Genomic DNA, 12,143 nt, shown 5'->3' with positions numbered 1-12,143 from the left:
CTAACACCGGATCAGCTTTAGATGAATGCTTTGGATGGAAGAACCACTATGTTGTGACAAAAAGAGATCCGCAATCAGTGGAGGAGGCATGAGGGTCGTCACGGGGCCAAATAGGGAAAAATTGAGAGGAGGCGCGCGTGCAATTTTAGATTTAGGTTTTAGATTTAAAAAAATAAATGCATAAATAAGTAAAAAAACAACATTTGATCTGGGTTTCTCCCGAAATCGGAACCGGATCATCCGGACAAGGGTTCAACTTTTAGGAATCAAGTAACAGTCCGAACGATTTTTGATTTGATCAATCCATTTTGCTCATCCTTCATTTGATTTGCAATTTTGAAAACAAACCAATTTTGAGTTGACTTACCATTAAACCGGTGGTTAATCTGCTTACATGTTTGACCCCATAAAGAAAAGAAAAAAAAGTTGCTTATAGGGTCTCCAACGTGATAATTAGGCCCATCAAAAAGCTGACGTGGTTAAATTTCTAAAGTGGACAATTTTAAGTTAAAATCAATATGGAACAAGAATTATCTCAATTTAAAAAAGGAAAAAAAATTCTTCAGAAGGTATTAAAAAAAAAAAACAAGCACAAGAGGAGATGGTTTGCATTGGGGTAGTTACGGCGATCGAGTCGAGTCGATACAATGCGGATTTTGAGCTCGGCTCAGACTCATAAGCTAAAGCTCAACGCATGACTAAAGATGAAAATGAAGGAAAGAGGATGAGGGAGTGCAGGCCACAAAGTTTAGCTCAAGTAGCAATTAGTGCGAAAATTACCCAAAAAGTCCTAAACCCATTGTAATTATGTCAATCAAATTATAAACCTTTTGTATTTGCACCAATTTAGTCCATTTGACCAATCGATGCTGACATGGCATCATTAGCGCTGACGTGGCAAAATTTTAATAATATTTAATATTTTTTTTTTTTCTTCTTTCTCAACTTTTCCCCTTCTTGCCCTCCTCCCCTCCCCCCCCCCCCCCCCCCCGATCCTTGGCCAGTGAGCTATGGTCAGAGCTCATCGGCCACTAGGCAAGGCTACAAAGCCCTCACTGGTGGCTAGCTCAGGCTTTGCAGCTATAGCTCACGAGACCATTGTGAGGTGGGGCCACGATGAAGGTGGGCATGCCTCACATTCGCCGCTACGCACACCGGCCATAGCTCACCTGCTATAGGAGGAAGGAGGAAAAATGAGAACGAACATAAATAAAAAAACAAAAATGTTAAATACTATTAAAATTTTGCCATGTCGGTATTGACCTATTAAATGGATTAAATTGGCAAAAAAAAAAATATTTAAGACTAAATTGGCACAATTACAATAGATATAGAACTCTTATGCTAATTTTTCTAGGGGCGTCCGTGCGCCGACTACAAGCTAATTTGGAAATTGTCCACTATTCATTTATTTGACTGGAGAAATTGTCCACTCCTCACTTATTTTCATTAATTTCTATTCCTTTGCAGCTGCACCACGTTGCGTTTGGCCCCTCTTACGCACCACATTGTCCGGCCCGAGGCACTTCACGAATCGGTCGACGGATGAAATCCTAAGCCTCCATGTATTGATCCAAATAAAGCAATATTGACCACAGTTTCTTCCCCTCTCTCTCTCTCTTTGCACTAAAGTGTGGAAAAAGCAATGCGATACATCACATGCAAGAACTGGAAAGGCAAGGAACGTCGCGAAGATGCGAAAGAATGACGAGTTTTGATTATTGTGTACATAAACCATCACTTCTTAGGCCGTTTAAACGACTTGGTTTGTAAGTTTTATGAGAAAAAGTCAACGCCCTTCACGTATGGAACTGATGCGACCCCCTCCCCGTCGAACGGCTGATTGCTGCTCAAGCTTTCATTTTAAATTGCACAAGGTCGGTGGGCTAACGGTGCAACATGGCCTAGCAGAGAGGCGAAGAAGAATCTATTTATAAGGGCAAGTTCCAGGTACCCTAGCTCGCAAGAACGCTCGTTTCGTATATCTTCTTCAGCACTTGATTATCGATATCTGCAGCAACTCACAGTAATTTTTGAAGGCACGTTTCCGGATCGGAAGAAAAATGTCGACGGTAAGTAATTTTGTCGAATGTCCTAAGATCTATAGTCGGCATATCCATCAACTTCATCGTCGTCATCGGAGCGGTTGGTCATGTAAAATTTACTTTAGGCTCCAGATGCATGTAAACCTAGCATATTCAGTTCAGCTCTCAATGTAAATAATCACAAGTTAACTATCCTTACAAAATCACAAGTTAATTAGCCTTTTTCGTGTGAACCTTCTCTTGCAAAATGTTCTTAGATTATAGAGATGCGAGTGCACATGGACTGCGCCGGTTGCGAGAGCAAGGTCAGGAGTAAACTCGAGAAGCTTAAAGGTATGTATGCAAATTGTATGCCCCAACATCCACCTGGCCTTCCATGTCCTGATGAAGTTCTGAATAACTCATTGCTTGCATGAAATTTTCCAGGTGTGGACACGGTCGAAATAGACATGAACCTACAGAAGGTGAGAGTCACCGGGTGGGCGGACCAAAAGAAGGTTCTCAAGACGGTGAGGAGGACCGGAAGGAGGGCCGAGCTGTGGGAACTACTGTGCAACCCGGTGCCCGACAGCCCCGGTGCTCTTATCAATCAATACCAAATCAACGGTCCGCTCGCGTACTATGCTCTGCAGCCTTCATCTCATTACAACTACTATAAGCACGGATACGATAGCGGTGAGCCGAGGTACTACCATCGGTATCCAGGGCATACGACGGTTTTCAGTCACCGGACCGGCGCAACGTTTAGCGACGAGAATCCTCATGCTTGTTGTGTAATGTGACTAAGGAAGCTAGAGATAAATATTGTTGATAAGCGACACCCTGGTCCTTCTTTTTTAAATTGAGAGAGAGCCATAGGCAAAATTGGATGGGCTTCTTTTTTCTGTTTGTACTACTTGGCATATCCTATGGTAAGGATGCTAAGAACTATTGTCAGAAATCATTAGTTACTTTTCGTATAAGTGTATTGGAAATACTAACACTTGCGAGTTCTAAAACTTTCAAAGGTTATGTTTGGTCTTTTGGACTTGGATTTGGGATAAGATAGGATAAGGCAGGATTAAAAATTCTTTCGATATTCTCCGAATTATAAAATAAATCCTATCTTACGTTTGGCGTAATCGGGATTGAGATTTTTCAAAAATCCTCCAAATATCTCTCTCTGATCATCCTCGGTACCTCCTTCATTCTTTCGCTAATGACCGGAAGAAGATCTCTCTCCCATAGTAGCCCGTTCGGCCAGCGAAATCGCCTCGTGTGCGGGCTATCGCGAGAGAAGGCCACGTCATCTCTAAATCCATCTGACACCAGCTCTTCACTGACGGTAATTACAACTTTTGCAAGCGGAGATGTCAATTTGCAACCAAGATTTTGGAGGGCGTGAAAGAAAAAAGTGGAATCGAAGACACCCACAAGGAGGCTCTCTCGTGCATGGTGGGTCGTCCCCAACTTCTCTCCCCTTTGTTCGCCCACGGTCATCGACCTCCGGCCGAGCGCCGTCAGTCACAACGCCGTCTTTGGAAAACCTTAATCAAAAGTGTCCCGGTTTAGGATGGATCTAAGATCCCATGTTTTGGTCTGCCCTTCAACTCCGGGTCCTCCACCGGCGACCCAAGCCGTGACGTTATTGTAGTTCCACGTTCCTATGTCCGAGAACGCTCACGCACACGGTGGTGACCCCTCAGAATCGTCAAGTTGGTCTTGAACAACCTCGACCTTGTGATGCTCTATTTCGTGTGGTGGTGGATGAGTGTGAACAGAATAAAAACAAATCGAAGAAGAAGAGGGAGAGAGATGATGGGAAGAGATGGCAAAAAGCTATAGGGATGACAGAAGCTTTTTCCCAGATTCTGAAATTTAGTTTCCAATTTATTTTTTATTATTTTTCTGATTTCACACATCCTATCCGGGTTTATCTCGCCTCCTAGGTGGGATTTTTTTTATCCGGACTATATCCGGATTTTGCGTCACTCCAAAAACCGCATAGGATAAAAGTTATCATGTCCGGAGTTTTATCCGGCCCATCAAACTCAGTTAAAAAGTGCAATTAAGTCCTAAAGCCTATCACAAAAGTATAATTGAATCCTTAAAACTTTCAAAAGTGCAATCGGAGGACTCAATTACAATTTCAAAATAAATTTTAAGATTTTCAATACACTTATTCCTTACTTCTTCTAGCTCATGCTGTTATGTATGTTTGCAAAATCATGGGCCTAGCCTAGCACGTGGCTCGTTCCATGCTAGGCTAATGTGACATGTTGGGCCGGCCAGGACATGGCCCATAGAGGGTCGAACCGGGTTGTGCGCGCTTGGGCCAGTTCGACCCATTTGACCGCATGCAACAGATAATGGATCCACGTGAGTGGGTGCTCAGATTCCTGTGTTTGATTGTACAGAGAACTAAGTGGGAACTTGAAGAATACTAGAGCAAAATGCTAAATCCGCCCCTCCGATCAGCATTTATCCATTCCGGCTATACATTAGCCTCGCGACGACGAGGGGTTCCAATGGAGAATCCCTTGTTCAGATGCTAGAGTTCTGCCGGACAGGTTTTGCTCGAGCAAGAAGATCATTTCCCTTTGGTTGTTCAAGTAGGGAGAGGATATGTGCTCCCTCTCTTCCACTTGCAAGGTTGCATGATGGTGACCAGACAACATTTGGTCCTAAGGACAATCCAAGCGGACAGATTCCGGGCTACATGGTTGAAACCAGTCAACTGAATCCAATCACTTCGTGACAGCATATGTTCCTAAACCATGTAGACAGAGATTGGAAGCTAATGTCCGATTTGATTAGAGACGAGGCAGGCGAATTTGTCCTCAGCAAAAGTTCTGTATTGTTCTCTGTCCATATGAACGTATTCTTTCGGTTGTTCTTAATGCATTAGTATCTTCTGCTGCCAGTGTTTTACTCAGTAGATTCTGCTGTAGGGTTGTCCAATGTCCATATCTTGAGGGGCACATATGCAAAATCAACGATAAAATGAGGGACCAGTATGGGATTAATGCGATGCCTTTTTTATTTTTTATTTTAATTGTCTGAGGTGATGTCATTGAAATTCCTTTTTTACGGACATAAGGAGAGACAATCAAATTAACCAAGTTGGTTAAAAGCATCGATCTCTCTAGAAAGGAAGTTGCTTGCCCGATAGTTCGACAGCACTATCGGTTATTTCTGATCATAAGATCTCCCAATTGATAAGTGTTTTATGCAAAACACACAGTGATAGATGGTGTGTGAATCTACGGTTGAGTATAAGTTTACACTTTATGTTCTACTTCCAAGACTAGATTGGATGGTCAAAAGGTGCGAGGTTCCCGCACTACTAAATCGGTAAGATTTTGTGGGAATACTATCAACTGTTCTAAAACCCTAAGCTATTATATGAAAGCATGATTTAATATTATAATTATTATATCGGATAAAAGCTCGAATTTAATGCAATCTCGAATTCAATGGTTAGCAAAATAGTATCGATCTTTAATTATTCACTCAGCCTTTTCGCATTAATTCTATTTATGTGGCCAAAATTTTTCTTCAATGTAACATGTAATTTCAATTCTGAGTTTGTTGTGATAAATATATGAATTTCTCTCCTCTCTTTTTCGGCTGGTTAGATGGTATGATCATACAGGCGAAAAATACCTTGGCCATGCTGCTCGTTCTACTCTTCATGAGCTTGACTCGACGGCTATTGTCAATTATACGATCTTGAAGAATATTTTCAAGTTGGTTCTGGAAATAAGAGATGATGATATGCAATTGAGTTTTAAACTTTTTTAAATGGAGTCAAGTTTCAATTTTGAACGGTACTGATATGACTCAGAATTAAACAAAGGTCGCTCAATTCCTAGCATGCGTCAAATTGCCGTCTCCAATGGACCCGAGGCCACACTACCAGGGAGAAAACAAAGGAATCAGGAGATGGGCAAAAACAGAAACAGACAGATGAATTGGTAGAGCTAAACAAGCGGGTTATCTCTCTCTCTCTCTCTCTCCGGGTGTTTTGTCTGTGTACAATTTGATTCCTTGGCAGTGGAAAGAAAAGGGAAAAGGAGGATGAGAGCACACCCAGCAGGCACTTTTCTCTCATCTGGATGGTTGTGCGCGATCCAATCGGGGTTCCCATCAAAGTTTATAAAGCCAGCCCATTTCAAGATCAGACACGAGCTCACAGGCCACATACTCAGCCATGAGCTGCTCCTCGTGCAATTCATGCAATGCAAAGCCGGACCCGCCCATCCTCGCCGTCGTCCTCGATTTAGACGGCACCCTTTTGGACACAGGTTCGTCGTGAAAAGACTCGCCTTTTATCTTTCTTTTAGGCTTAATGGGTTCGTTTGGCTTCTGGGGTTTTCCTTCCTTCTCTTTTCCAATGATCTTTTGTGTGTGCGCTTGTGGTTTTGGTTTATGGGCAGAGGTGGGTTCGAAATGGGTGTTGAAGGAATTCTTGGGCAAGTATGGCAAGGTGTTGGACGAGGGGAATCAGAAGAGATTGGGCTGGACCTTGAAGGAGTCGGCCATTGCCATGGTCACCGACTATGATCTTCCACTCACTCCTGATCAGTATGTAGAAGAAATCGTGCCCATGTATCGTCAGGGGTAATCTCTCTCTTTCTCTCTCGTGCTTGTACATAGTCAGGTGATAATGGCGAGGCAAAATCAATCACAGTATGTGAAATGTGTGCAAACATGTGAGGCTTAGCGTATGTCTCATGCTACGTATTTCCTGTATGAGTGGTTTGGTATAGTATGATAAGTCTAGGCCGTGAATTCTTGTGTGTCGAGTGTCAGCTAGAGTCGAATCTGACATTGATCATTTTTTTTTTTTTGTGGTAAATTAAGGTGGGCGAAGGCCAGAGCGCTTCCTGGTGCTATTCGACTTATCAAGCATCTCCGCGAATGCAGGGTGCCATTTGCTCTTGCTTCAAACTCCTTGAGAGAATACATCAATGCCAAAATATCTCATCAACAAGGTTTGTCTTCTCATTTTTCCATTTGAATTATATGTACTTTGATGTCAATGGAAGCATATGGTTCTTTCATCTTTCAATTTGAGCTGTAATTATGCATTTCTGAATCCTGAGTGTACAATAACGAAACCCTGTGCTGAGTTTTGTTGTTTTGCAAGTTTATGATCTCTTCTGTAGAAAAAACCAGGGAAATAATGACTCGACCGACTCTATTGCCAATGTAAATATATTTTGGTCTGGGGTTTTCCTTAATACATAACAACATGAACTATGGGTGATATTGTTGGTTCTGACAGTGTGTTGGCTGAAAGAAAGATGCGAGTCATACTGGAATACCAGAGGGCACGGCATTTCAGTTGGACTGAGGCACTGCCATTAAAATAGACATAATGGTTTTGTGAGTCAAACATGCGTGGTTGCTTGAAGCTTTCACGAATAGAACAGTGGAAATACGGGAGCTAGCAGGTGGCTTATAAGTCCCTTCTGTATGAAAGTTCTGTGTGAATGCTATATAAATGGACAGTGATGTCAATCTTATCATAGAGCAGGTTTTCTCATTGGTTTTCCTGTCTTTTGTCAGTCTCGTTGCCTTAGACAAAACCCCATTGGTCCATTTCATCCTCCTTACCTGAGCCATATATTTGTCTCTGACTTTATAGGTTGGGAAGAATACTTCTCTGTTATTGTTGGAAGCGATGATGTTCAGTCAGGGAAGCCATCTCCAGATATGTAAGATTTCTAGCTTATCCAATTTCAGTGCAAATAAAAGTCGTGGAACTTAATAAAACTAACGAGGAAGAAATGCCTCCTGGAACATCTCACTGAAAACTTGGACATCCTGTTCTTATTACCCTATGACTGCATAAAAGCAGCATGGAAAAATGCTGAACCACATGGGACTAAGATCATTGTCTAAAAGATGATTTTCCCAAACAAGACTTGACGATGTAAACTACATTGTATTGGACATTGCAGTATCACATTACATACACTTTCTTCCTCAGCTTTTTGTGAAAAACAGAGCAAACTAACAGGCTTCACGCTGCTTGCAGATTCATAGAAGCTGCAAGAAGATTGGGGATGGATGCAACTCACTGCCTCGTGATTGAGGACTCCTTGTAAGTTACTTTCTTAAGAGCGTTCTTGTTCTTGTAGAAGGGGAGTTATTTGGGTTAAATAATCAAGCAATGCAAAATAGTTAATTAATCCGTAGTTCTAATCTTGGATTTTCATTTTGGAGAACCTTGTTGTTGGAGAAATAGAAGCAAAATAAATAGCATTAGAATATAGATACGAAATCATTACCGTCCTACTTTGATAGATGGAGCCCACTGCTATAACAGATAAGCAGAGCTATTGAGGACATACTAGGTTGTGTGTAACTATTGGTGATAACTTGATGCCTCAAAAGAATTTTCCCTGTGTATTGGTATCAAAATTCAAACTTCAAACTCATGCTTATGAAAATGTGAATTCTTGCACAAACAGTCTTTTGTTGCAACTCTGTTCCCCCTCTTCTTGCTACTGCTTTCTCATACCACTACCAAGCGGTGAGACAAGATTTTGCCACTGAGTGTCTATGACAGGGTTGGTGTCCAAGCAGCCAAAGCCGCCCAGATGAAGGTAGTGGCAGTTCCTTCGCATACTGAAGCTGATTGTTCTTCCATGGCCGATAGCGTGCTTCATTCACTTCTAGAATTTCAGCCTGAGCTGTGGGGTCTCCCTCCATTTGATGACTGTAGATACTGAATCCCATCATTTTTTTTACCATCAATTATTGTCAGCTGTGGAATCAGCAAATCAACTCATCCTTGTTGTTGCAGGGGTGAACAATGCATTGCCAATCGAAACAATGGTCTTGAGCTGTCAACACATTAATGGTTCATTATATGAAATTGAAGGTTTGTGAAAACTTAATTTTCTTCTGTTCATCTTTGGTGTGGACAAAATTGAATTAGCCCCGCGAGGTTTATATTTTCAAGTTCCTGGCATAATCAGGATACGTCCGATTCTGGCAAGTCGCCCATCTATTAGTGGAAAGTCTAATCCGATGCCTCATGCTGTTGTTGTCCGGTTCATGTTGAATGAAACTTAGCGAACCTGATGTTGTGACTAGACCTATCACCATTTGTGGAAAGTCTAACGCTGTCTTTTTGTTGCTCTAAATTTATGTCCATCAACCAGAGGATGGGATGTCTGCTCTTCCAGCTCAAGCTGCAGGAGTTTACTTTGGTTGGGCCCAAGTTGGCATCGGTACAATCCTTAAGGCTGTGGTCGGCATCATATTTGATTCTCCAAGTGCCATGAGAAAACTTGTGGGTGATCAATGTGCTCTCGATCGACACTGTCTTTAGTTACTTCTCAGAATCCGTCGGCAACTTGAATATAACCATGTGTACCATATCACCTTCTCTTTTGCAGCACTTGAGTTTGATCGACGGGAGTGTTGATCGCGTGTCTGATCAGCACGTGCAGCTTTCCCTTGTCGGCTTCATACGTGGCTTTAGGTCCCAGGTAACTTTTACGACACCGCAATAGCATGTTTACGGTCGAATAGTATGAGATTACTTCAAATAGATATATGGCTCCAAAGATTTTCCCTTGGCTACGTACGAGAATTCCTCTAGGAAATATGCGTTCGTGTATGCTTTGCTAAATTCTTCTAGAAAATCTGCGATTTTCAAGTACGGGAGAATGGTTCTGATGTTTTCGTCTGACAAATCTGCTCGATCCATTGGCGTGCTAATGCATATGCGTGTATCTGTACCGATCACGAACCATCTATGCCATGATGGAAGTACAATGGTGCTCAATTCTTTTAGAGCATTAGGGAATTCTTTCAAACTCTTGCAGCTTTCACTTCTCATGAATTCATGCATGCAGGACGTTATATCGGCGAACAAAATAATAGACGAGCAAGACAAGTCCATTGCCAGTTCTTCTTTAGAGCTGCCGGAGTTCACACGCCACAACAACCTGTCTTAGGTTGGCGATTCCAAAAAGTTTATAGTCTTCTTGGCCCCCTTAATACGATTACGTTCGAACTAATCCAGCAAAGGCGGCGACTAGAGCCGCCTTACGTTGCGGTCTCGTTAACTCAATTGTTTCGAGACAACCCTGATAAAGGACCTGATTCTTTGGGGCGATTTTGTGATCATGTGATGTATTCGATTCTACATCGACGTAGTATCATCGATTATAGTCTATGATTACCGCATTTTCAAAGAGGAAATCGTGCATCTTGTTTGCTGAGGCGAGACTGATGAGCACTTAAATCTTCTCGAACTTAGCATGGCCTAGAGGTCAAGCAGCTCTGGATTGTATGTTCTACGCATCGCACCTAGGCACGAAGGATTCTCGACTTTTGCAGTTAATGACGACCGGTCTTAGTATGGTGCAAGATCAGCCGATTGTGATGCAAAAAACTCAGGTCGATCGGATCGAATTTAAAAATGAAAGCATCGGCCAAGCATCGGTCACAGCAATTAACACTCGACATCGGATCAGCAAAAAGTCAAAAAGTCATGCAAGCTTTTCAATCAGAGAACCGAGCAGTGAAGCGACTGCGTTGTTGATGCGCCCAAATTCCAGCCTCAGTCCTTGCAGAACTGCAAAAACATGAAAAAGATTGCTCCGAATGCGGTTGTGATTGTCGCGGCAACGCAGAAACCAAAGCCAAAACGTAGCCAAAGAATAAAGAATCACCTGTCACCGACGGATTCCGACCTCCAGCTGATTCGACCAGGAGCAGTCACCATCGCCGCCGCTGGTGGAACCACCAGCATTCGCCTCTTTCAGAGCCTTCCTCTTCGGAGCATTTTCTCTCGCACCGCCGCTCGTCTCCGAGCCCGACGAAGCAGTTCTTTTACAATGGGACGTGCCACCGACTGCTTTCTTCGGCCTCCCCTGGCGTTTGGAGGCACTGCTCGCCGATGGACGGTTCTCTTTGCCGACGTTCTCGACGGAGGTGATGACGCACTCGTGCCATCTGAGCTCGTCAATGTCGGCGATCGCTTCCGCCAGAGAAAGCTGCACGTCGTGGGACGAAATGTTCTCGTCCAGCGTGGATCGCGAAGGATCCATGAGCTCGATCGCTTCCACAGCATCCAGCAGCACTCTCTGCGACGATCACAATTAGTTTCAGGCCATCTTTCCGCTCCTTGCTCAGAGAAAGGCTAACGAAAACAAGCGATTTCAACCTCAAGCGCAGACGAACAGCTCATCGGTCATCACGATTCACCGATCGAAGCACTTAATCAAACGAGTCGTGACATGTAAATTACTTCTCGCGAACTAAGGCGATGCGAAAATTAGCAAACCGCCCGGACATAGTAGTAAATCGTGCAGACTCGGAGCTGACGGAGGGAGTAGGAATCACCTTGGGGTGGCTGTGGATCTTCCTAAATCCGTGCATCTGGATAATCTGCAAAAGACGAAGCAGTATGGATAGTCATCAAACTGAGCTCTAGAGCTGCGGAAATGACCGGAGGATGGGAGCGGCGATCGGGCTCTCCGTCCCGGCATCGTCTTTCCCGCCAGTTCTGAAAACAGAGAGAGAGGGAGAGGGAGAGACCTGGTTGAGAGAGTTGACGGTGAGGTCGGATCGTTTCTGCGAGTGGAGGAAGTCCAGGTACTCCTCCAGGGAGAGCTGGTTCATCTTCGTCTTCGCTGGCATTTTCTGATTTTTTTTTTTTCTCCCTTTCACCCTTTCTCTCCTCCTCCGGCGTCATGTGCTTGCCGTGTTGGGACGGAGAGTATTTATACAGGGGGAGTGGGGATACGCGCTCGCGAGAGAGGGGGGAATGGGAAATACGAGGTGGGTCCCACCCAGCTCTTCCCGCTCCCAGTGCAGATGTGCAGGCAGAGCAGAGCAGGCAATACTAACTGGCACACACGTGTACCTTGTGACGTCATCCGTCCGTCCACCACGTCAGCTCGATCCGTCCCAACCTGATTAGAAAATTTTTGTGAGGGTCGGCCGACCGGATTAAACAAATTAAAAGCATATCAACTTAATTAGATTAGATTTAGACATGTCAAAATAGGTTATAGACCTATTATTTTATCCACATTTGATGGATTAATTTGTTATATAGGGTACTTATATTTAGTAAGTGAACCATAA

General features: G+C 43.4%; 4 protein-coding genes across 6 annotated transcripts in view; 2 read left to right on the top strand and 2 right to left on the bottom strand.

Annotated features, from left to right (window-relative positions):
* Window positions 1–12,143, bottom strand: part of LOC115746805 — a 959,385-nt gene that overhangs the window by 566,196 nt on the left and 381,046 nt on the right. The gene's annotated exons all lie outside the window — the stretch shown is intronic.
* LOC115746849 (heavy metal-associated isoprenylated plant protein 28) lies at window positions 2,309–2,827 on the top strand. The gene is made up of 2 exons (XM_030682781.2): window positions 2,309–2,378; window positions 2,472–2,827. The coding sequence occupies exons 1-2, from the start codon at window positions 2,312–2,314 to the stop codon at window positions 2,825–2,827; spliced, it is 423 nt and encodes a 140-aa protein (XP_030538641.2). The 5' UTR covers window positions 2,309–2,311.
* On the top strand, window positions 5,941–10,014 carry LOC115746846 (bifunctional riboflavin kinase/FMN phosphatase-like). Its single transcript, XM_030682776.2, has 10 exons — window positions 5,941–6,331; window positions 6,464–6,647; window positions 6,891–7,021; window positions 7,678–7,747; window positions 8,071–8,136; window positions 8,605–8,756; window positions 8,842–8,919; window positions 9,203–9,333; window positions 9,440–9,532; window positions 9,902–10,014. Exons 1-10 carry the CDS (start codon window positions 6,238–6,240, stop codon window positions 10,001–10,003), a joined length of 1,101 nt encoding a protein of 366 aa, XP_030538636.1. The 5' UTR covers window positions 5,941–6,237; the 3' UTR covers window positions 10,004–10,014.
* Window positions 10,534–11,742, bottom strand: LOC115746855. Of its 3 annotated transcripts, none has more exons than XM_030682788.2 (4): window positions 11,592–11,742; window positions 11,397–11,441; window positions 10,724–11,137; window positions 10,534–10,626 (listed from the first exon to the last, which is right to left on the bottom strand). In XM_030682788.2, the coding sequence occupies exons 1-3, from the start codon at window positions 11,691–11,693 to the stop codon at window positions 10,727–10,729; spliced, it is 558 nt and encodes a 185-aa protein (XP_030538648.1). In that variant the 5' UTR covers window positions 11,694–11,742; the 3' UTR covers window positions 10,534–10,626; window positions 10,724–10,726. The 3 variants fall into 3 exon arrangements, with proteins under 3 accessions (XP_030538648.1, XP_048138105.1, XP_030538647.1); XM_048282148.1 differs by having other exon boundaries at window positions 10,534–10,618; XM_030682787.2 differs by having other exon boundaries at window positions 10,540–11,137.

Source organism: Rhodamnia argentea, chromosome 7 (assembly GCF_020921035.1).
Source record: "Rhodamnia argentea isolate NSW1041297 chromosome 7, ASM2092103v1, whole genome shotgun sequence".
In the NCBI taxonomy this organism is placed as follows: Eukaryota; Viridiplantae; Streptophyta; class Magnoliopsida; order Myrtales; family Myrtaceae; genus Rhodamnia; species Rhodamnia argentea.
The sequence above is the reverse complement of the archived record's forward strand: the minus strand, read 5'-3'. Positions and strand labels throughout refer to the sequence as shown.